The sequence below is a fragment of the Lacerta agilis genome, chromosome 7, assembly GCF_009819535.1.
Source record: "Lacerta agilis isolate rLacAgi1 chromosome 7, rLacAgi1.pri, whole genome shotgun sequence".
Classification (NCBI taxonomy): Eukaryota; Metazoa; Chordata; class Lepidosauria; order Squamata; family Lacertidae; genus Lacerta; species Lacerta agilis.
The window spans coordinates 40890925-40916285 of NC_046318.1; the positions used below are offsets into that span (position 1 = coordinate 40890925).

The window sequence follows — 25361 nt, forward strand, 5'->3', positions numbered from 1 at the left end:
GCGATCTGCCTCTTCCAAAGGAAGTTGACCCAGTGCTGGATGTCCTGAACATTACAATACTCTGGAAGGAGCAAAACTGGTGACAGCTAAAAGCCATGTGTAGAATATGGAGCTATTTCCTGCATGTCCTCAGGGAGAAGAGAGAAAAGGTTGCAAATAGCATGGCTGTTTCTGCTCCACTCCCAATATAAAATACGTTTGATGGGTTTTGTTTAGTCTGTTTTCATGAAAATGTGTGTGAATACAGGAATTGAGCTACATTCAGGCAGACTTGAATAAAAATGGTTTTAAAAATTCTTGCTTAACCCTTACTTTTTATTATTCCCCCCCCACACAAACACACAAATGTGCCTTAACCACATCTGCCTATTTTGTTGTACCATTGAGGACTTGGCTCGACCAAGATAAACTATTTGGCAGAAATTCCAGCACAAGCTTCAAGGGTCTGAGTGTTTCTTTGATTTCCTGGAATGGTTTGATTAGAAGTTGTCATGTAGATTAGAAGTTGTCAGTAACCTCAAAAGGTGACTGGGGATAATCCCATCTGTAGAAGGGTAAAAGGCGAAAGATTTATACGATCTGAAGAGAAATTAGAGTATCCCATATGTACAATTATAATACATGCAAAACTGAGTTATGCTGCCAGATGTATTCACTATGAGAGATGCAAACATTGGCAGATGCCCCTGCTAGTGAATTCTTTTAAGTTTGAGTCTTTCCAGTGATCAGTGTTTTTTGTCCTCAAATCCTAGTGTGTATAAACCACGCAGTGTGTGCTTCCTGTGAAGAAAAATATTATATCATCTGTGGGGACATGCATGGATTGCAGAGACAATTCAGAGATAGGTGAATACAGTGTACCAAGATTTTAGTAAACCAAAGTGAAGTGGGGGTGTCCAAGCAGAGGTAATCAGTTCTCTGGTGTCATGAGATCACAAAGGTTATTTCCTTTGACTTTTTGCAGCAGGTCCAACCAACTTGTAATATATCACTTCCAAAAATGAGTGCCTTGCCAGAATTTGACCATCCGTTTTCTGATGAGGAAGAGCAGCATCAGATTAGTTCCATATAGCATCAAAGCTACTACTAACTTGGGGGGGGGGAGAGAATTATGTATATTTTTGTTATTTTACCATTATTCTTTCTTTTAAGTACATCCTTATCCTCAACCTTAGTTAGCTTGTGTGGGTAAGAGAGAAATCTTAACTTATGTGGGCACCCACACACAATAAGCAAGCTGGCTGCTCGAACCTGAAGCTGTCCCCTCTCCTCTGTGGCGAAGTTCTCGCCAAGGCCACATTCACGGCGTACACCATGATACCACAGTCATGGCTTCCCCCAAAGCATAACGGTGCTGAGAGTTGTTAAGAGATCCCTATTTCCCTTCCACAGCTATAATTCCCAGAGTGGTTTAACAGTTAACCCCTTTTCCCATAGAATTCTGGGAATTGTAATTTAGATGTTATTTGTTATTTGAAAAAATATTGTTTTATTTAAATTGATATACCCTTAGGGAGTTAGTTATAGGTCTTCGGTATTGAAATGAATTGTATAAAATAGAGAGATAAGATAATAGGAGGTGATAGTATGTATATGGAACTGCCAACAAAGATGGGACAATGAAATCCAGAGGGGAGGAGATCGAGGGAAGTCACCGAGAAGATGTAAGTGGAACTATGTCAGGGATATATGTTTGTTTGGTTTTTTTGATATGTTGTATTTGTGTTTGTATTTGTGTATGTTATGATTTGTTTGTAGTATTTTTTGTAAAATGAATAAAAATTTTATATATATATATATATATAAAGAATTCTGGGAATTGTAGCTCTGAGAAGGGAATAGGGGTCTCCTAACAACTCTCTGCACCCCTAAGAAATCACAGCTGCCAGGATTCCCTGGGGGGAATCACAACTGTTGAAAGTGGTACCATAGTGCTTTAAATGTATGGTGTAAATGTGGCCCAAGTAGGACTGTAATACAATGTGGAAAATATGGTGGCCCGCTTCTCCTTTCTTCCCACTATCACTACAGTGGTGGGAATGTGGACATCTAGTAGTTTCTGCCTTTCTCCTAGGGTTCTGTGATGCATCTGGCAGGGGAAGGCTGTTACTGGCATACCCCTTTTTTTGTATAAAAGTTTCCCCAAAGAAAGAACTGCAGTAGGCTCCCACCAGACACGGTGAACTTTGTACCTACCGCAGTCTAAGCTGTTCAGCTGCTTGGGAAGCTTCTGAGCCCTACTACAAAGGGCTCCTCCCTTCAGCTCAACTCTAAACAAAGAGAGAAGCTTTGGATTTATTTTACCAGAGGGCACAGTACTTAACAAAACCTTGTGAAATATTTTGATAACACATGGGTGTAGTGTAACCACACAGCCTTAGCAGATGGGGAGAGTTTTAGTATTTAAAAAAAAACAAAAAACATTTTCAAACAAATGAAGCCAAATGTCCAAATATAAAATAATGTTTGTTTGGCGAACCAGTGGGAAAAGGAGGAGGAAAGGAAGGCAACAATCATGCCGAGAGACTTGCAACTCAAAAAAAATAATCACCCTAATTTATCTTCTTACATGTTACCCGCATGAGCAGAGTCATAGGTTTCAGAGCACGTGGCACAGTTCCTTGCAGAAGAGAGAATCTGTCAGGACAGGTGTCAGGGGCAGGTCAGCAGTAACTCCTCGCTAATGAAGTTATCTCTTAATTGAAAGAAACAAAACAGCTCGGGCCTAGTGAGCACAGCAACTCTTCCTAGTAGATCTTAGTCAATGAGGCAGTTGCAAGGACTGAAGATCCCCGCCTTCCCACTAAGGCTCACCCTCCCAGTTTCTTCCCAAGCAACCTGAGGCTGCTTAATCTTTCCTGTCTCTGCTCTTCCCTCTTCATACCTCTACGGCAATGGGGTCCAAACTTTTTTCAAAGAGGGCCAGATTTGATGAAGTGAAAGTTGTTGACCTCTTTTTAGGATTGATGTTTTCTTAAGGATTGGCGTTGTTGAGGTTTTTTTAGGATTTTACCCCAGGAAATAAACTGACTGGCGGGTCGGATTAGGCCCCTGAAACAGACTTTGGACATGCCTGCTCTATGGGTTCTGGAAGACCAGGGGGAAAGGGAGCAGGTCACAGCAGGAGGAAAAATTCCCTGGCTTTTTCAGCAGCCTGCCTGATCTCTGCCTCTTGGCCCCCTTCCTCTCCAGTCTCCGCTTCTGCCTCTGATTCTGGACTGCTCTCGGCCACAGCCTCTTCCTGCTAACTAAACCCTGTTACCTCTTGAGCTTCTGACACCTTCTCCTCCCAGTCTGCTCCCTCTTCTCACTCTTATCATTCATCAGCATCCTACCACCAATCCCCTGGCTCTGAGCCTTCTTCCCTTGGGGGTTCCCATGGGGATTTCCCAGCTGGTGCCTCCACCACTCCTCTGCATCCAGCCAGTCCACGATATCCTCAGATAAAGCAGATTTCTGATTATGTATCAATCCATTGGCACCATCTAAAGTGAATCCTCACAGTTTAATGGAAATCAGCTTGCAAAAGTCTACTCCTTTGCGAAGATGGATTGTTGTATGTACTACTGAGGAGAGAAGATGTTTCTCATGCTAGCCAGCTTGTTATCCAGTTAGAAAATTACTTAAGGGCCAGCTCCACCTTTGTAATAACTCTGCACTTACATGACGAAAGAGCTAGCCAGCTAGCGTTTGGGAGAAAGGGACTATCTTGCTGGTGTTTATTCAGAAGCAAAGCAATGAATAGCTGTCGATTAAGGCTGCACTGTGCAGGGCGCACAATTCCTGACACTCTAGGTGGCACTGTTGGTCTGCACTGAACCAGAGGTTTGCCACTGGCTGCAACAGAAATCCCAGACAGCAGCCTATGTATGCTAAAAGCATGATGACAGAAATTATGTCCAATCTCCTCCAGGCACCAGGCTTTACGCAAAATAAATCCCTTTCATACCACCCATTTCAGCCATAGATACTGTTTCAGGCATGTGCTGCATGCATATCCAGGGCTACCAGAAACCATGAGGAATGTAATTTCTTTGACTGCAATTCTGGGAATCTCCAGATTGTTCATACAAGTAGGTTTGGGAAGTGAAGGTGATGGTGAAGAGCTCCAGGAGGGGCTCATTGATCCAAGACCCAGATGTTGCTGAACATCTGGAGACTTTCCCAAATTGTTTCTGGCACTGATGATACTGTGAAATCAAGCAATACAAGTAAAATTTCACAACCACAAGCAGGGGTTGCTGTCACATATCTTGTGCTACCAGTTTAAAATTGCATCTCTGAATATTTGCCTGGTTTCAAGTGGTTCTCCCCCTTTTAAGATTACATCAGTTTTTTTCCATCACACATCATTTTTATTTATTTATTTAATTTCTATACCACTTTATATTTTTAAGAAAAATCTCAAAGCGGTTTACAGCATATTAAATGAATAAAACATAAATAAAACAATACAGTTATACCTTGGGTTACGATAGCTGCGGGTTGCGTTTTTTCAGGTTCTGAATGCAGCAAACCCGGAAGTGTTTACCTCCGGGTTTCATCATGCGCATATGCGCAGAAGCGTTCTGTGTGGTCTGTGCGTGCGCAGAAATGTTCTGCGCAGTTCACGCATGCGCAGAAGTGCAATATCACCGCTCAAGTTACAGTGGTCCTTAACCCGAGGTACCACTGTATGAAGAAAGTCAAATATGGAGTATACAGTCAAAGCAACATAACAGAAAACTAAAATATTATCCTAAAGATTTTTTTAAAAATTTTTTTACATAGGTCAACTACAGAATACATATTTAACATAGTAGGGCTGGGGAGTGTGGGCTCCGCCCCCTAGGCCAGGTGGAAAGGACCTTGCATCATGAATGCCACCACCTCTAAGTACAGGTTGCTGGGAAGTACAAACTGGGAGTTTGGTGTCGCTCTCAGCTCCTGTTTTGGGGCATCCCATAGACCTCTGGTTGGCACTGGGAGAACGGGATGCTGGACTAGATGGGTCTTTGTTCTGATCCAGCAGGGTTCTTTTATGTCCTTATCTGTTGACGCAGCTGCATTAGCTCAGTTGGAAGGTTATCTAGCAGGTCAGTGAGTATTACTTGTTTGAGGAGGAAGTAAAAGACACAAAATAGATTAGGTGATACCTTTCCGTTTGAAAATTGCCTTTTGAGAGGACTTCACAAAGATTTTAAGTTTCACAACCCCATGCTCTTAAACAAAGAGCAATGTGGCAATACAGTATACTTTGTAACTTCAGAAGAAGCTGCTTAAGCAGCTGGCAGTTTGCCACAAATTTACCATGGGATGTGCCTCCAGTTACAATGTTTACATTTGCCCTGTACTCCATGGAAAACACAATTCAGTGAATTGGAGGGACCTGCAACCCCCTTCAGTGTCCCCAAACACCACAAACCAGGGTCTCCACAAATGCATAAGGCTCCCCATGATTTCACACAATAAACCTAGAAAAATTTTCATGAGAACATAGTGTATGGGATTCATAAAGTAGTTATGGGGGAGTTTGGGGTTATTGTGTTGTTTTTATTTTGATTGGAAACGGCGTTTCCGTGCGCTGCTCTGGTTTGCCAGAAGCGGCTTAGTCATGCTGGCCACATGACCCGGAAAAACTTGTCTGCGGACAAACGCTGGCTTCCCTCGGCCAGTAAAGCGAAGCGTCGCAACCCCAGAGTCTTCCGCGACTGGACCTAATGGTCAGGGGTACCTTTACCTTACTTTTATTTTGATTATGTATTTTGTGGTTTTATATTCTGATTTTATTCTGTGACCCATCCTGAGACCTCTGGGTATAGAGCGGTATATTATTATTATTATTATTATTATTATTATTATTCATAATAATACATGCACAGAAAAATCAGTACAGATGAATATACAGTATATACAGCCCATACTTTATAATCCTATCTAGTATATAATGCACACTGAAATCTGTCACAAATGCAGAATTCTCAACACGTGTACACACACACACACACACACACACACACACAGTAGGACAGTACAAATGAACTTTTATGTGGACTCTAGAGATTTACAGAGAAATAGATTAAGAAGTTGTTGTTGTTCCTGTGTGGAGAATGTGTCACACATCACCTATCATGACTGCCAAACCAGCATGCCAAAAAACTATTAAGTTGATTTATATTACCGTTCACCCCATCCATATTTGCTCAGATTTATGTCCCATGTACTTCTGTGGGACTTGTTCCCAAGTAGGAGCTGCTGCTTAATAGTTCAAGACTATATATATATTAATCTGGCAGTAAGATCAGTGGGATATTCTCCCGAATATGCAAATAATTTCACAATTTATCCCTCTTTTGCTTCTGGCCACCTGGGGAAGAAGTATGGCTGTGATAGACAGAGGCAGTCATGAACCCAGTTTCCTTCCTCTGAATGTTCTTACCGCTCTCTGCACTGCCACCTGGCTACACTTAATTGTTCCTAGCAGGCCCTCCTGTGCCTTATTTGGAGGGCTCTTGGTGTTCCAGGGGACTTGGGAGGCTATCACTGGAACAGGGCAGCATCTTAAAAAGCAGAGACATCACCTTGCCGACAAAGGTCCTTATGGTTAAAGCTATGGTTTTCCCAGTAGTGATGTATGGAAGTGAGAGCTGGACCATAAAGAAGGCTGATCACCGAAGAATTGATGCTTTTGAATTATGGTGCTGGAGGAGACTCTTGAGAGTCCCATGGACTGCAAGAAGATCAAACCTATCCATTCTCAAAGAAATCAGCCCTGAGTGCTCACTGGAAGGACAGATCCTGAAGCTGAGACTCCAATACTTTGGCCACCTCATGAAAAGAGAAGACTCCCCAGAAAAGACCCTGATGTTGGGAAAGATTGAGGGCACAAGGAGAAGGGGACGACAGAGGACGAGATGGTTGGACAGTGTTCTCGAAGCTACCAACAAGAGTCTGACTAAACTGCGGGAGGCAGTGGAAGTCAGGAGTGCCTTGCGTGCTCTGGTCCATGGGGTCACGAAGAGTTGTTGTTGTTCAGTCGTTCAGTCGTGTCCGACTCTTTGTGACCCCATGGACCACAGCACGCCAGGCACACCTATCCTTCACTGCCTCTCGCAGTTTGGCCAAACTGAAGAGTACTCACGAAGAGTAGTTTGGCCAAACTGAAGAGTACTCACAAAGAGTAGGACACAACTAAAGGACTAAACAGCAACAACTTTGCTGGAATATGAATGCAGCCCTTGGAACTCCAGCCACTGTGTGGCAGATACTTTAAAAAGCCATTATGCAGAAATTCAAGGGGGAAACCTGCATTCACTATATCATCTGATAGAGATCTAAGCCTGAATAATAAGTATCATCTTTAGTTAACACAAAGAGAACATTTTTACACATTTGAAATTTAGATTCTGTTTAATATGTACTGGCTTGACTCAATTGGTAAAGAGCACAAACCCAAGTAGTAAAGACCTCCTGTAGGCTTTCTTTTCTCCTTTTGTTCAGCAAAGATAAAAGGAATTGCTAGCTTGAGAGACAATGTAAATTCTCTTAAAGTAACAGAATCCATCTCACACTGATGTGATCCCACCATTTAGGCCTGTTCAGGAAATGGCAAGTTAATCATGATGCTGTGTACTTGACAAAATGTATTCCACTCATCTAGGGAACAATGAAAGGTAATAAATAAATTTTTGTACACTTTGACTATAAGAAGCAATTTTCATTCTTATTGTTTGCAGTCAAAATATTGTTACATGCCACTCTCATGTAAGCTATTTTAGTACATACATTTTAAGCTTACAAACATATATTCTTAAGACTTGTCCTGTGGATTTCAGTATCACATTATTGTTGTTATTTAGTCATTTAGTCATGTCCGACTCCTCGTGACCCCATGGACCAAAGCATGACAGGCACTCCTGTCTTCCACTGTCTCCTGCAGTTTGGTCAAACACATATTAAAGGTAAAGGTAAAGGGACCCCTGACCATTAGGTCCAGTTGTGTCCGACTCTGGGGTTGCGGCACTCATCTCGCATTACTGGCCGAGGGAGCCGGCGTACAGCTTCCGGATCATGTGGCCAGCATGACTAAGCCGCTTCTGGTGAACCAGAGCAGCGCATGGAAACGCTGTTTACCTTCCCGCTGGAGCAGTACCTATTTATCTACTTGCACTTTGACATCCTTTCGAACTGTTGGTTGGCAGGAACAGGGATCGAGCAACGGGAGCTCACCCCGTCACGGGGATTCAAACCGCCGACTTTCTGATTAACAAGCCCTAGGCTCTGTGGTTTAACCCACAGTGCCACCCACGTCCCCAAACTCATGTTAGTATCGCATAAAAGGTAAAGGGACCCCTGGCAGTTAAGTCCAGTTGCAAATGACTCTAGGGTTGCGGTGCTCATCTTGCTTTACAGGCCCACTCCACAGACAGTTTTTCAGAGTCATGTGGCCAGCATGACTAAGCCACTTCTGGCGCAACAGAACACCGAAACCAGAGCAGCGCACGGAAACACTGTTTACCTTCCCGCCGGAGTGGTACCTATTAATCTACTTGCACTTTTTGGCGTGCTTTTGAACTGCTAGGTTGGCAGGAGCTGGGACCGAGCAACAGGAGCTCACCCCGTTGGGAGGATTTGAACCGCCAACCGGCTTAGTGGTTTAGACCACAGCACCACCCACATAGTTCTAAATAACCATGCTTAGCATTGCAGTCTAAAATGGTTTATGTAATTTAGAAGACATTTTTCAATGAAGAGTAGGTAGATTCTGATTATAAACCCAGTGATCTCTCTTCCAAATAATGACAAAATATTACAGGTAGTATTCAACTAAGCTTGAAAAGGCACATTTAAATTTGTATAAATATGAAACCTCTCCACTGTGAGTTGAGCACCATGATCAACAAATTTACTATCATGTATTTTTTTACACACATGCTTTTTTTTTTTTTTTACAAACAAATTATTTTACTGTCTACCAGTTAAAAACAAAGAAATGTATTTTGCCTTGTTTTTGTTAGGATACCTATCTTACCACTAGCCAGTGTTCTTCTTGAGCAACATAGCTCATTCATTCATTCATTCATTCATTCATTTACCATTATTCTTTCAGTGCAGCTTTTCTAAATGTTAAATCTTATGAACACTATATTATGCCCCTCAAGCATAAGTGCACCCATAGCAGAATGAGGGATTTAGAAATGGGGTGCCAGGCTTTTGAGACTCAACTTTTACAGTGCAGATTTTGTAACCAGCTTGTAATTAAAAATATTTCTCTATGGAAGGCCTATTCAGGACTTATTTCACTGCTGAGGGGACTTTTTGTACAGTAAATCACACAAGTCAAGAATGCGTTTCAAAATACTTCACTGCCATCCCAAAAAAGAAAGGCATGTAGCTATTGAACTAAGCAAACATGTTGTCTTTAATTCTTTATCCTCAAAATAGCACCTGCACTGAGATACTAGTATAGTAATTTTTTTATCATTTCATTGATCAATTAAACAGTTAAAAAGCCAGGCAGTTGTCCAGCTATGAAGTCTTTAAGCTGTTGACAGGCCCAGAATAATTCAAGTAAAGAAATGTAATCTGAAGCCCCATAATAACATACAAAGTGAGCCCAGGGCTTGACTGTGCACAGTATGCCCTAGAATCAGCACATTCTATGTCTGAAGTCTCACATGCAGCAAAACTGTCCTTAGAGACACCTTCACACCCCATTACATGACCCAGGCCAAATACATTTATTTATTGTGTCCAGGGATATGTGGCACTAAGGGGGGGAGGAATAGAATGCTTTTCACTTAGTTCATTTGTTTAAAGCACAAGCTTGGCCTGGCAGTCTCTCAACTTTCATGTATCCCAGGACCTCCTCCTCCCCCCCTTTCCCTTCCTTTTCTTAATCCTTTACTTTGTGAAACAATGAGTGCTACTGACTTGGCATTAGCCAAAGACTTTAGACAATAGGTGTTTGGTATCCCTGATTTATTGCAATGGTTTTATCTGGGCCCCAGGGTGATTGTAAATGTATTGTCAACAGGACTCCTTTGGGGGCAGATGGTATTCAATCTGATAGCTAGGAATTTGTTGCCCTGGCAACTATTTGCAACTTATTTTTGTGCCATCAGGACTCATGATTACATGTGCATGTTTCTTATTCAGGAAAGGGGAACAGGATTGCCTACAAAAATTAATAGTAGTGGTCAAAAAATTCTTTATAGGAGAGATGCTGTAAACATTTTTTCCCCCTTGCAATACATCAAGCTCCAATTTTTCGTTGGTTTTTTTTTTTTTCGTTTTTCAGATATGCATCACAAGGGAACTTTGACTTGAGAACATGACAAAATCTGTTTTCCTAATATTGTCTCAATTCTTTTCTTACATTTGTTTCATTACAACATCAGATTATCCATGGCACAATTGGAGTAATTGCACCTCAGCCCATGGCTGCAAGGGGCCCCATAGTCTGAGCTTTCATTTTAAAAAATAAATAAAAGTAAAGCAAGTCTCTTGCTCTTCCAGAAGGCAAGTTATGGATCAAAAATAGAGATAATATTTTCCTGACCTGAGGAACACAGGTTTCCTATTGCCTTCTTGCCTTGCACCCTGATTGGCTGTGAAGTCATCCTCTCCTCTTTTCTTTGGAAGGAACTCTGAAATGAAGATAGATAGATAGATAGATAGATAGATAGATAGATAGATAGAGATAATATTTCAGGTAGAGCCTAGTTTGTTGCACCCTTAAGACTGTTCTTGTGTGTTAGGTGTAAATTAAAGGGGATAGGGAGAGAAGCCACCTGGAAATGCACTTGCATTTGTATGTTTTTGCAAGTGACTGGAAGAATTTATTTCAGTGTGAAATGTATAATTTATGTGTATTGTAAAAGCAGGATGGAAGGAGGCATTCCAGTCACATTTGATTTTACAAGTACTGGATATGCATAAATCAACTGAAATGTTTGTATGAAAAAAGCCTAAAGTATATTTCAAATAGTGATTTGCTAATTAGCAGAACTTTTTCTTTTTTAAAAAAAGATATGGTATTGCTAGATTCAACCCACAGTCCTTATCTTATCCATATTGAGTTCATAGAGGCTGTGAAGCTGGCCACAACCACAGTCAGAACCCGAGAGAAGTCTCGATGGACATCTCTGAGGAAAGGATACCAGCCTAAGCTCACAATCAGGAAACAAGTTGTGCTACAACAGAAGTATAGATATGAATTAAGGAGGTGATACTTACCTCTGGGAGATTTTCACTGCATTTTTTTTTAAAAAAAATAATTTTAAAAAAATATGACTCCAAAATCATATTTTTTCTTTACTTCCTGGAGCTTGTACAACATGCTGAAACACACTTACAGTGCAGCCTTTGTTACTAACTCTTGTTATTAACTATTAAGCGAGCCTGGAAGTGGTTTGCTCTTTCACTTCCTTCTTTGCTTTATGGCTGGCACTCCTTGTTTTAAATTCCTGTTCCATGACTTATTGCTTTGCAACCATTAGTTGCTAAAAGAAACCCTCTCCCCTTTTTCCGTTGGGATAAATATTCTCCCATCAGGTAACAGAAGTGTGACAAAGGTTCCTCGTTAAGTCAAAGCTAATGTTTACATTATCTTTCTTAATAAAGCTCAAACTAGATTTTTGAGCTATGAAGAAGGAAGAATCCTGGGCCAACATGCTCAGAGTGCAGGGTGAGGGGGCAGGGCTGGCAGGCATGGTAGCAGAGGCAAAGTCAAGTGTACCCCTCTCCCCTTTTCAACATTTGAAGGGCTGTTCCTAACCTCTTTTATCATTGCAACAACCACTGAAGCAGACTGCTGACGTTCTCAATTTATTAATTAGGAGATGAGGCAGAATTGGTTAAGGTTCTTCAATTGGAGGCCACATACCAAACTGAAGTGGAACCCAGTTTTCTCTGCCGAGGCTACCTGTTATAGCCAAATCAGTCTGGCTGGCATTTGTTTTGACCACCGTTGCCACTGTCTTTTCCCTATAAAACTCTTTATTCTTTGCAGACTGCACATTGCCTTGCAGGACTTGGCAACTGCTGTTGGCCCAGAAACATAAAGTGTCAAGTTATCAAATATTTTCTTCTTTTGGTCTCTGTGGTAAAACCCTATTTTTCCCCTCAAAATGTTGCAGTTAACATAAAACGAAATGCCTTTTAAAGAACCGACATGTTGCCATGTCTCAAGTTGCTAGGCTCTTGGAGTGTTTGGAAATAAAACCGAAGCACGCAGCTCACTGGCTCACCAGGAACACTTTAAGACCTCCGGTTAGCGCTGACATTTAGAAGCATGTGCTGAAGGCCCTGTCTTTAGCTTTGTTTTGTTGTAGTTTCAGCAAAGGAGTGGCAAGTAGTTTACATCATTTCCAGTAATGAGGAGCCTGGGGCTCCCCCCACCCACCCACCTATGATTCGCAGCCTGCCTGCTTCTGCTGTTGGTTCAGTCTGCACAAATGTGACTCGACTCCAAGGAAAGAAAGGTTTTGCATTAACTTGTTTCAAACAATCTTTCCTTTGTGTCTTCCCCCTCCCTGTTTCCTTGTTTTAGCATGTAAAATTTATTGAACATATTATTTATGAAAGCTAATCCATGCCTGATTATATCGCTGAGAGGCAATCTGGAGAGTCTGTTAGATTCACCTTTTTCCGTCCTTTCCTTGTACTCTTGTCATAATAAATTTATAAACCAGGAAAACACTTTAGCAGGAGGAGGTGAGTTCAAAGCCACCTTTTGGGGAAAGATTACCATGGGTGGGAGAATGCATGCTAACTGCCAGAGTTCAAGGTCATCTTCTCTACTTTTGAATATTTGACCAAGGCTTTTGTACCGGGGAAAGTGTTGTGGAAGATGAAAATAGAAGTGGAAGGAGCAAAATGTGGGAGACTCTCCAGAGAGTGCAGGGGACATTCAGAGAATGGAATTCAAAAATTGTCTGTATCTGGCCTTCACCTACATGGCATATTTTGAGTTGGAAATGAATATGCCTTTGTAATTACAACAAATTTATGGTAATTTGCCTCATCTGCATATTTTTCCAGTTACAGCATTTAAACTATCTGCTCACATGACTGAGGCCAGGCTGGTGTAGAATTCTAAGCCACCACATCACTCACATGGAATTATGCATCTAAAGTTGCAATCCTGGACATATTTACTTGGGAATAAACCCCATTGAACTCAATGAAACTGACTTCTGAGTTTGTATTTATAGGATTGCAGTGCTGATAGCTTTTCTTCATAGTGCTCCATGGCTTGAATCCTGTTTTTGCAAGTTAAAGCATGCCACATTCTGACAGTCTTACAACCCATTTCCCCAATAGTGGATTTTCCTGCTAATTCATTGCCCAATGTTCAAAAGTACTGATGTGTTGCAATTTGTGTAGTGTGTTACTTATGAATATGCAAGACTTAATTTTCCTTTCCAGCAATATATACAGTATAGATGATGTCTATCTAAGTTTAATTTGCACACAAAAGGTATAAATGCTATGGTTCAGAGATGGGGAATCAGTGGCCTTTCAGATGCTATTGGACTACAACTCCCATAATTCCTGACATTTAACCAAGTTCTTTTCTGCTAGGTCTTGAACCTAGTAATATCTTGGACTACCCAATAAATAAGATGTTTCGCTTCTAACACTGCAATCCTATTCATGTCTATTAAGAAGTAAGACCCATTGAGTTCAGCTGACTTGGAATGAAGGAAGTTGGAGTCCAATGACATCTTAGAGGGGCACAGGTTAGCTACTCATAATTTAGAGGAAGGATTTTAATGATTGCGGCTTTCTCCCTTTCTTAATACTGTATCAACCAATTATATAGGAATACAAGCAGCTGCTAAACCAAGGAAATGATGTGTCTGTCTTTGGAACTTTTCATATGGTCAGATGCAAAAAAATAAACCTAGGAATAATTTTGTTTCTTAAAACTGAATAGCAAAATTCTTTCTGATGTGAAGCTTGATTGCTTTGAGTCAGTACTGTGGGTTTAAAATGAAGAAAGAGAACAAATAACTAGCACCTTAGCTTTTCTACCTACATTATGATTTGTTTTCATTTTGTGTAGTTTCCTCTTGCATTACCACTTATAAGAAGACACCACCTCCTGTTCCACCAAGAACCTCCACCAAACCTTTTATCTCCATCACAGCCCAGAGCAGCACAGAATCTGCTCAAGATGCCTACATGGACGGACATGGGCAAAGGGGAGATATTATCAGTCAGTCGGGACTTAGCAACTCTACAGAAAGCTTGGACAGTATGAAGGCACTGACAGCTGCTATTGAAGCAGCTAACGCACAGATCCATGGCCCTGCCAGCCAGCATATGGGCAACAACACCACTACTGTCACCACCACCACCACTGTTGCCACTGTTACTGCAGATGACAGAAAGAGAGATCATTTCAAGAAAAACAGATGTCTATCCATTGGAATACAGGTACAGATAAAATGCAGATGCTTGCACCGTAACTGGTAGTGCCGTTATTTGATCTGCAGAATAGTTCAGCTGTTAATCCTTTTCTATTTCTGCTGTATTTTATATAACTGCATCTGACATTACAAACCTTCAGGTCTGATTAACTAAACTTTAAGCATATAAGATGCAGGGATTTTATATGTGTGGTTTCTGGGTTGTTGTTTTTTAATACAGTGGTACCTCGGGTTAAGTACGCTTCAGGTTAAGAACTCCGCTAAGAACAGAAATCGTGCTCTGGCGGCGCAGCGGCAGCAGGAGGTCCCATTAGCTAAAGTGGTGCTTCAGGTTAAGAATGGACCTCCGGAACAAAGTACTTAACCTGAGGTACCACTGTACACACACACACACACACACACACACACACACACACACACTGCTTATTTGAATTAGCACACAGAAGCCTAAAGCTCTGATTCATAACGCAGCAGGAGTCAGGAAAGCATGAATGAAATCACTGAAAGAGAATGTGTAGAACAATGATTTACACTGCACTATCACCAGAGAAATGTTTTCAGCCAGTTTAGCTGAATTGTCACTGCTTATTCATGCATCACATAACAACTGTTACTCACTTGAATGCAGCAGCATTGTTCCATTTAGCTGTTAAATCAGCAGGGGAGGTCACAAGGATAAGATCTGTCTGATTCACCCTTGTTTAAAATAAATTAAACTTTCATCTGATCAGGGTCCCTTCCAATGCTTCCATTCTATGATTCAATAAATGTGCAGGGACTAGCATTCTCTCCGAAGTGGCCAGCTGTAATGTCAGATGCAGTTTTCACCTGGGGGTGCTTTTATATATGGGACTCTTCCCCTGCATGGTACGGTTGTAGTATGTTATTTATTCTTTCATCCTCCCCCTCCCCCTCCCTGCCTCCAACTTCACGTCCAAAGTAACCTTGTATTAGAAAATAGGACCCTTTCCTTTTTCCCTTTTTTGCTCCACAAAAACTCACTCTGTAAAGCTCAACAGAGCAAATGTCAATCCACGGAAAAACCGAATTGACTTTTGCTTCAATTCAAAAGAGCAAGTTTTCACGGGGAAAGCTCCAGAGCAAAAAAACAAACAAACAAACAAAAACCTGGAAAGAGCAGGGCAAAGGAATAAGTGTGGATAAGCTCAGAGCCAAAGTCAACCAGTGAGTTTCATGGCTCAGTGAGGACTTGAATCGGGTCTCTCCAGTTCTAGTCTGGGACTCTAAGCACACTGGTACATTGTGGAGGCAAATGGTTAGGGTCCTAGCTACGTTGAAGAAGAATTCTTGCTTCCTTGGAGAAGCAACAGTTTAGTGAGCACAGTTAACCACAGAACTGAACAAAGTGGGTGCTGAATGGTGCCCACGTGTAAGGATGTGTGTTCACTGTAACACAAAAGGGTGATCTTGTTTAAAAAGAGAGGATAGGATAGATGGAACATTAAAGGGACAAATGGTCAGGGTACTGAACTGTCCACAGCACAATTTTACCACTGAAGAGTGGCAGGGAGATCACAGGGGTCAGAATTCACAGCTGGATGACTGAGGGAACTGTCAGCAGATGACTCATGGGGAAAGGTGAATATGTGTCTCAGGAAATGTAAGTTTAGACTTAATCCAATTACCAGTAGAAAGTGACCTGTTGGGAGATGCTCTTTAACTAAAAATTCTCATGTTAACTAATAACTAAATAAGGGTGTCACCTTGCATTAGATGTGGTAAATAAACCCATAATTCCAGGCCATTTGCAGCATTCCAGTTAAGCCAAGCTTTACAGTAGCACACAAGTGACAACACTGGAAAGAAGGAAGTAGAAAAAAACTCTATTGCCATAAAAATAGCACAGCACCTGCCCTTTAATTAAAAGCAGTCAGTTCCCAAAAGCCTGTTGGAATAAGGAAGTCTTCACCTGCCTGCAGAAGGATAACAAGGCCTTACTTCTCTAGAGAAAGCAGGCACCGAGAAGGCCCTCCCAGACTTTGGAAGCAGCAGAGTGGAGGAAATAAGTTTTAAGAAAGGTACCAGGCAGTTTTAAGGATCCTGCTACAAGTTCTGTACAGTCTCTGAGCAAATTTCGTCAGGAGACAGACCAGTAATGGATCTGGGTTGTAGGGGTCTTTGGGCAAGGCACCCTGAGCTCAGTGAGTTTACCTCAGGCATAGGCAAACTCCGGCCCACCAGATGTTTTGAGACTACAATTCCCATCATCCCTGACCACTGGTCCTGTTAGCTAGGGATGATGTGAATTGTAGTTCTGAAACATCTGGAGGGCTGGAGTTTGCCTATGCCTGTTGACAGCTACTGCTGCTCCTCCTCCCCTCCTCTGCCACATCATTTCTGTCACATGCTTGCCTGCCAGAGCAAATGATCACTTCAACAAACAATACACAGGGTAGTAATATACTAGCAAAATGCAAAGTGTGACAGAGCAAATGAACAAGCAGGCAGTGTCAGCTACTCCTCCTCTTTTTCCTCACTGCTGTTATTTGCTTCTTTATTTCCTCTTGGTCAGAGTAAGAAGCAGGTGAATGCACAGGTTGCAATGGTGAAGCAGAGGGGCAGCAGTTCCAGATAGCTCTTGTCAGTAGGGCCCTGCTGTGGTGTCGGCCTTCCGCAGGTGCCCAACCATACTGCCTCTTGACACAGATAAGGATAATGAGTGAAGATGCTATTGGATCTTCTGGAGGTGCTATTGGATCGTGACAAGGAGGGCTACTCCAAAGTTTTCATAGATTTCAGCCAATCTGATGCAGAGATCCTTTAAAGGAATTTTAATGATACTTTGAGGGAAAAGTGGTGAAACACATTAAAGCCCTTGGAAAATAATATGCACGTGCCATTAATTTTGTTTTCATTTGGTTATTCTATTAGGTTGATGGAGAGGAGTCTTCTAGCTCAAGCGAAAACAGAGCAACCAGTAAGTTCCAATCCATAGGTGTTCAAGTAGAGGAGGAGAAGTGGTAAGCAAAATATTAATTTGATATTTTACAGTCCACTGTCTTTTCAGTAATATTGTTGGTGTGGGAAGCAATTTAATGTTGGTGTTAAATTACACAAACACACTAATCAACTGTGCTTTCATAAGACGATAAGTTTCTGATGGACATTCTTTAATATGTGCACCCTTGGCAAAAAGCAAGTAGTGACATGATCCTATGGTAAAATAAAGAAACAAAGACACAACATACATAATGAAAGCACACTGTAGCCCTTCCCAAATACCGTATTTTCCCATGTATAAGATTAGTTGTTGTTTTTAAAATTAAATATAATTATTAAAAATTGGGGGTCGTCTTATACACCGATAGTGCAGAGGGGAGACGTTTGGTGGCAGCCACGAGCAGGAGATTGTAATCAGTGATTGGCCAGGTGGTTGGTGGCCTACTGGCGATTGGCTGCTGCTGCAGCAAATGGATGGGCGATTGGCGGTTGTTGGCAGCGAGTGGGCAGACGATTGGTGGCTTCATTGAGGTGTGTGATTGGCAGTGGTGCTCAGGCAGGTAAGTGATTGTTGTCAAAACCCCCCCATAAAGCTCAACAACTCTGAGAATTCCCCCCCAAAAAAGCTCCCCCATTTCCTAAATTCGGAGTCCCAAAAAATAGAGGTCATCTTATACACAGAGGCATGTTATACACAGAAAAATACAGTGTAGTTAGCAGTATGATATGGGTTATGTCACCTGTTCTTTTTGGCTTAGGGGAAAAAAGGGCAAATAAGGTTGTGCAGCGTGCAGCATTATGGGGTGTTGGGAAAGTGGAAGTGGATAGAGAGAATCTTTTCTCGCTCTCCCATAATGTTAGAAACCTCGCTTATTCAAGGAAACTAAAGGGTAGGAGATTACAAACATGTACTTCATCACAAATGGCATAGCCAAGCTATAGAATTTGCTGCTACAAAATGTGGAGATGGCTACTAACTTGGATAGCTTTAAAGGGGGATTAGATATATTATTGTACGAAAATGCTATCAGTGGACACTACTCATGGTATCTGTATGTTTCCACTAGGATCAGAGGCAAGTATGCCTTGGAAACTAGCATCTGTGGAGCATGACAGCAGGAAAGAGCTCATGTACTCATGCCTTGCTAGTGGGCTTCTCATAGGCATTTGGTTCTCCGCTGTGGGAAACAGGAAGCAGGACTAGACAGGCCTTTGCTCTGACCCAGCAGGCCTGTTCTTGTGTTCTTTGTATTGCTATTTATAACGTTTTAAGTAATGAATTCAAGAAGCGAGAGCTGCCTTTTGGGCCCTTTAAAATGATTTGTTTTTATACAGTCTCTTTAAAGAGTTGTTATTTTAGATAGTGGTGATAAACGGGGGATTTAGTGCTATAATTAAGCACAGAGACAAATTGTAACCAGCCATGTACTTCCATAAGGGAACTACTGATTGATGAGGGACTGAAGCTGGCTTGTCAGAAGATGAGCTCCTCCAGTACACAGAGAGCTTATCATTGCCACTTAGGTGTCTCATGCATTTTGTTAGCACAGCAGAATGAATTTAAATCACTGTCGCTTAAAATAATAGACTTGTAAGTGGAATGTATTTTCCTTGCCTCAAATAAAACATGTACAGACAGACACAGCGCAAGGCCACTTTGGGTGCATATTTAATAAAGGAAATATGTTAGAAAACCTCGCTGTTTCAATACAGTCGTATATTGATCAGGTGGCTTTTCATTATGCACAAAGTTGCCAACAGGGACTTGTATTGAGCCAGCATTTAGCTCCAGAATTTGCTTTAAGTGTTGGGCTCTGCCCTAGGACATGTGTAGAATACATGTCCACCTCCTGCCCCAGTAATGACAACCAGATTCCATCAATATGGGTCCAGAGAGAATGGTCTTCAGGTTGCCTTTGGTCCAAACACAACCGTGTTTAGAAAATCACTATGTAAATCACCAAACAGAAGCAAGGGAGGAAACAGGTTACTGTAACCAAGGCATTTGCAGTCTAACTTTAGGGTTCAGGTAAGGTAGCCATGTTGGTCTTATTTTAACTTTAGGGTAACAATGCAATAATTTCACAGGCTTTGCCATTTTTAGCTTTCTACTTGGTCCTCCCCTACGGGCTGCCTTATCACATCTTCTTCTTAGCCTCTGTTCTTCTTTTGAGGAATTTCAGCAATATGGTGTATGTTTGTTCTGTGGCTTTGTACATTTCCCCTATCGCTTTTAAGTGTAAGTGTAATGCCCATGCAGTGGAACACTGCATCAACCCACATGCACCATCACACCTACCTTGGGTATGACGAGATACTGTTTATTGTACATACGACTGAGCACTGAAGTGCTTAAACAGAAATGTGGGAGGTTCCCAGTGCCAGCCCAATATATTTTGGCATCCTCCTTCCTGCCAGGGAAGAAGAGTTGAGGGAATATTTACATTGGGGAAAGAAAGATGAACTTCAGGATCTGCTGCCCTGGTGGACCCTGATGCCTGAGGCAGTCTCTTCAGCTTGCCTCATGGGTGGGCCGGGCCTGGAGGTTCCTGTGTTACTGATCTTCAGCCAGGAAATGAAAGTATTTTAGATGCTACAGGCTAGCCTACATCTGGCTGCCTAAAAACTGATTCCTAAGTCTATATTTTGAAGATGGTGTGGAGGTGATATCATCATGAGTTGATTCAACCCTTCCACCTTAATTTTCATATATTACAGATGAAAAACAAGTTTTTCTTAGCTCATTTTGACTTTCCCTTTCCCAAAGTAGTACATAAGAACATAGGAAGAGTCTGCTGGATCACGGCAATTTCCGCCCTCCCTTCCCCAGGTGGGCAGGGTTTGCAGCACCAAGCGGGGGTCACCTGGGCGGGTGCCATCCACCAGGTTAGGTAGGCCCCCTTTGCCCTGCCCTCAGCCAGGTAGGACAAAGTACAGCCGGCCGGGGGAGGGGTCAATGGCCAGTTAATAGAAGCTGAGCTGTTCAGCCAGGCCCCTTTTGGTCCTTTTTCTTTTCATGTTCAGGCATCCTATTCTCACAGTGGCCCACTAGAGGCTGGTAAGTAGGACATGAGAGCAACAGCACTCTGTCCAACTGGGATTCCCAGAAACTAGTATTCAGAGACATAGTAAAATAACAGTCCTGTTTGCTCTAGACTTCCTTTCCTAAGATACACAGCCTTTTGCTGAAGGCAAGAAGAAGAAAAGTAAGCCTTAAAAAGAATTGGTTAAGATGAGTATGGCAAGCTATATTGATGGTTAAAGAAAGAAAGAACTTACACAATGGATTTTTATATTCTCCCATGCCTCCAGTGCTGGAGGTGTACATAGTTTTCTCCCTCACCACAATCCTGTGAGGTAGATTAATCTGACAGATAATGGATGACTCGTGGTCATCCAGTTACCTTCATAGCAGAGTGGAGATTTGAACTGTGGGGGGGGGGATTTCCAGATGATCTGTTTATTGAGCATTCATTCTGTTACATTTGTGTGTAGAGGTTAGGTGGCATTTCACCAGATTTCCAGTGCATGATCCCATTATTTTCCTTCTCACAAAAGCATCTGATCTTTTGAGGAAGCAGGTTGGTTGCACAAGACCATCCAATAAATTACCAGTATAATGGTGACGTCTCAATAAATTTTAATTGTGCACCCAGAGTATGATGGAACCCACCTTAAAATAGCAACTGTCTGGAAGTTCCCTGAATCTTCCCAGACTTAGTCTATCACTATATAATCACTACATCACACTTTAGGAAACATATATTTTCAAAAGGTAAGCAAAAATGTTGGCCATTGTATGATCACCCACATGTGATCAATGTGGGACTCTCTATTTTTCCTTTCCTTTCCTTTCCTTTTTGTTTTCTTGCTGACTCCTTGTTTTTTTTTATTTATTTAAAAATTAGGTGGTTTGTTTGTTTGTTTAAAAAAAACACCTTGCTTGGAACAAAAGAACATCTCTGATGAAAAATGTTGGTAGTGCTGTAAGAATATTAAGGTCTTATATATATACTGTATATAATAATTGTTCATAAGTGTACCAAGCAAACATGTACATGAATGTATGGGCCACATGTCTGAAGCAGCACCATTTGGACTCCAGCTGACCAAGTATTTCTCTGCAAGGAGAGAAGACAATAGGAAAAGCTTACCAAATCTCTTTGGCACTTACACCTCCCTGTAAATGCAGTCTGGCAAGTATCTGTTAAGCTGAGCACACTATCAATATGCGTAAGAGATTCAGGAACTAAGTATTTACCATCTTAAAGGAATGGCCGGGCTACCCAGGAAAGGCAATCAGATAATGCATTATCATATAAACTGGCAGGTAGGGGAAAACAAACTTCTCATATTTCTGTTGAAATTTGTTGGAGACCGCCTTTTTGTGATGTAGGTATGATGTATCTGGGGGTGGTGGTCTTGGGTTACACCCCTTCTGTGATGTATGTGTGATGTTTCTGGGGGTGGTCTTGAATGGCAGCATGGGCAATTTCAAATTTCTTTTTAAGGGCAGGCGCTCCTTTGTTCTGGGTCTTTTCCCTGCTCTCCTGTATGTGGGAAAAACACCCTGTTGCAACAGCTTTAATAAAGATCAAGCTTACTAGCTGCTTTGCTTCTAAATATTCTCTGGTTGGCCTCTGTTATTTACTCCTACCGATGGAGAACCTGCAAAGGACTCTACAAGGGCTCTTGTGTACCCCATAAGGGAATAAGAGCAGATTTTGTTTATAACAGTAGTCTTCCACTGAACAAGACTTAAATTATTTCCTGCATATACTGATTCAATCATAAGAGTTAATCTGTCAGAGTGTGACCTGTTACCTTCTTGCATATCACCTCTTTGTTGAAACTTGTACGTCTGCAGTCTTAAGTTCATTAGATGATAAATTATTTCTACCAGCTACAAGTTATCTGGATATAAATACCTTCTATCTAGTTGCAGTCTTTTCCCACTGCCATGTATTTCAGGGAAATAAGAGCTATCTCAACACTTGAAAGTGTAAACAATTTAACAGTGTTTTACCACATAAATACTTTTTTTAAAAAGTATCTGTGAAAGTGAGATAGTCATGACTAGCTGGTACCATATTTTGCACTGTACTTTTGCACTGACAAATTTATGTATTTATTCCATTCATATCCTGCTTTCAGCTCTCCTGGGCAATCAAGACAGCTTGAGTTCCCAGTGACCCTCAGTGCTTCCATTTCAGTGGCACATACTTCCAATTGACTGTGCTTAGAATCACAGAATGACACCCTGAACCAACTGAACTATCTAGTCCCAAAGGTTTCTAAGGTGCTTATGTGTGCTTAGCAGTCCTATCTTACAGTCTAGTCCTCAAAAGTAAGTCTCAATGATTTGGTGGATGTACAAGTAGGTATGTTTATAGTATATTATTCCCTGTTTGTTAATAAACTGGGTCACACAGCTGAGGATAGAAGAGGTAAACCTCCCCTCCTTGCATGCTCTGATCCTGATAAAAATCACATATACACATATCACATGAGCCCTTTGTTTTTATTTTTTAAACACACACACACACCTGCTGGTGTTTTTAATTCTGCATTTAGCATCGCATCTAGTTTGGCCTTTGGCTACATCAAATGAAAGAACTGTAGACATCTCAGCAGCTTGCAAATCTTTCACCAACTGAAGTTTCCCCAATAAAAAGTTTTGCATTACCTGTTTTGTTTCTCTCATTATCTGGTATCAATCCAGCAACAACCGTCTGTTCTAAGTAGTAATGAAGCAGGCTGATCCTACCCTCCAGTACAATTCCTACTTGCCATCTGTAAGATCAGTTCAGTTCAAATGTATTTGTTTCAGCTATAACCCATAGCCAGTTTACATAAATTTGTACATAATTAAAATTTCAAGGTAACAAGATAAACAGTGTATAATTAATACAATCAAAACCATCTGCAAGTTGTTCAGCACCTGTTGTGCAAAGGAAAATCTCCTTTGACTAAAAAGGTAAACAAGGTTCTCAAAAGGGATACAAAAGGAGAGGCAGAGAACTAAATACATGCAAATAAACCAGCGGCTGCTGTTCAGAACAGACGCTGTATTGTGTTGTGTACTGGTTCAGCCAGTCTACGGTTTCATGGTTTTGTGCACCTTAGGCCAGGTAACTGTCATAGTTCTCTGAGAGTGTAATTATTACACCTTGTGCCTGCAGGGCACAAATGAGCACAAAGCGACTGAGGTTTAACACACGTAAGCAAGGAAACTGAGGGACCTTCCCCATAGAACTATTTATGTGCTGTTTATGCCATGGCTAGCTCCAGCTTTCAGGGGGACCTGGCTGACCCCCTCTACTCCCCATCCTTGCTGCTGAGCACAATACCCCCTCTCCCCTTCCCCTCCTCCTTGCTGAGCACCTGACTCTCCCCCTTCCTCTTAAAGATATTGGAAGGCTGGACTGTGTTAGGTTTATTGGGCAGCCCAGCAGTGGGGTGGGATGCGATGGGGAACGTGGCAGCAACGAATCCCAGAAATGCATAGTGCTGGGCTGCTGTTGCTTTCTACATTAAGCAGCCTCTTGAATTCCCTCACCATTGGCCTCAGCGTAGGATTGCTCAGGAACAATTCTAGATCAGGGAGCAAGTCATTGTGGAGCAATTCAAATAGCAGCTTGTTGTAAGTAGCAGCAGCTGTCTGATTCTTATTCAGCTGCTCAACTGTCTTATTTTTTTAGCCATAAAATGGCAATAACAGTGTAGGATGGCCATCTTAGAAGTGGCTGGAGGACTGCTGCTTTCTTGGAGTATAAATTAGCGAGCAAAGGAGCTCTGAACGTTATGGTTGCCAAGGCAGTGCATCTGAAGACATTGTCATTGAACTCCCATTCCTTTGAACTATTCATTAATCTCCACTGTAGATCCCTGCTTCTTTTGAAGGCATATATGTTTACACAGGCCAGTGCCAAGAGTAGTCCACCCAGCAAGGTTGCACCACAGAGCTGTCTAAATAAACATAAAGGAACAAAAAAACTAGGTCACTCATTATTATGTGCTGAACAAAAACTTCTTTGATAATACTAATTTAGCCTTAGAACAGAGTGAGAGGGTGTATCCCTAAACTTTAAAATGCAGTGCCTTTGGCCCTGTATCATCCCCTCCTTAAAGCAGAGCTTTATAGTTTCACAACTGAGGAGTTGTGGTTTGATGAAAAAGCAAAATGCCCAGTAATGTACATGCATATATGCCAAGAAAGCAGCCCCCAAGACCTCGTTCCTATGTTGTTTTTCGAACGCGATTATTAACCTCTGTAAGAATAGGTGCTGTGAGAAGGAACCCCTGAGTGGCTTACTCAGAAACTATGTGTTTGAACTTGTCAAACAGAAAGAGACTGCGAGATATACAATGGGGGGGTTGGGGTGGGGCACAAAAAGAGTTCATTTTATGTGAGAGGCATTGCATGCACACCAATTCTTTTAAGATTGCTGTTATTAAAGAAACATAATTGTTCACTGAGTTTTCATACCACCTATGGATCCTGGGAAGGAGGAAGGAGTGCAGCATTAGCAGCACACCACAAATACGAGCGACACGAAACAAAGAGAAGCCTCCTACGCCAAACCTGCAGCATGTCTGTACAAATGGAAGTTACATAATCTATTTTTGCACTACTTGACACTGTGCTTCAAAGCATGCAGCAGCATGATAAAGGCTTCAGTCTATGCTATTGAGCAAAGGGGGCGGGGCTGAGTTTGTGTATGTCTGATACATTTATTCTGCTGGAAACAGCTTTGCTGCCAGAGATTTCCCTTGCCTTGTACAATACTGATCAGTAACTCCTTCCTTCCCACCACCATGGCGCATTGCTCCATGTTTACAACAGCTCTAAAGATCCACATTCCTGGCCCCTGCTCTTTTGCCCTGTGAGATTAGCGTTTGAAGTCTGCCAATACTGCTTTTCATCAGCAGGATGAGTCATGCCTCAAAGTAGGCAAGGCTTTCTTTTGGGCCTGCTGCCGC

The 25361-nt window shown here is 41.8% G+C and overlaps 1 protein-coding gene across 3 annotated transcripts in view; it reads left to right on the forward strand.

The window, feature by feature from the left end:
• Positions 1 to 25361, forward strand: part of DLGAP1 (DLG associated protein 1) — a 131704-nt gene that overhangs the window by 89112 nt on the left and 17231 nt on the right. For all 3 annotated transcript variants that reach the window (XM_033154969.1, XM_033154970.1, XM_033154971.1), the window contains 2 exons: positions 14051 to 14424; positions 17310 to 17398. In XM_033154969.1, coding sequence (XP_033010860.1) covers positions 14051 to 14424; positions 17310 to 17398 — 463 coding nt within the window. The remainder of the gene's footprint in view (positions 1 to 14050; positions 14425 to 17309; positions 17399 to 25361) is intronic.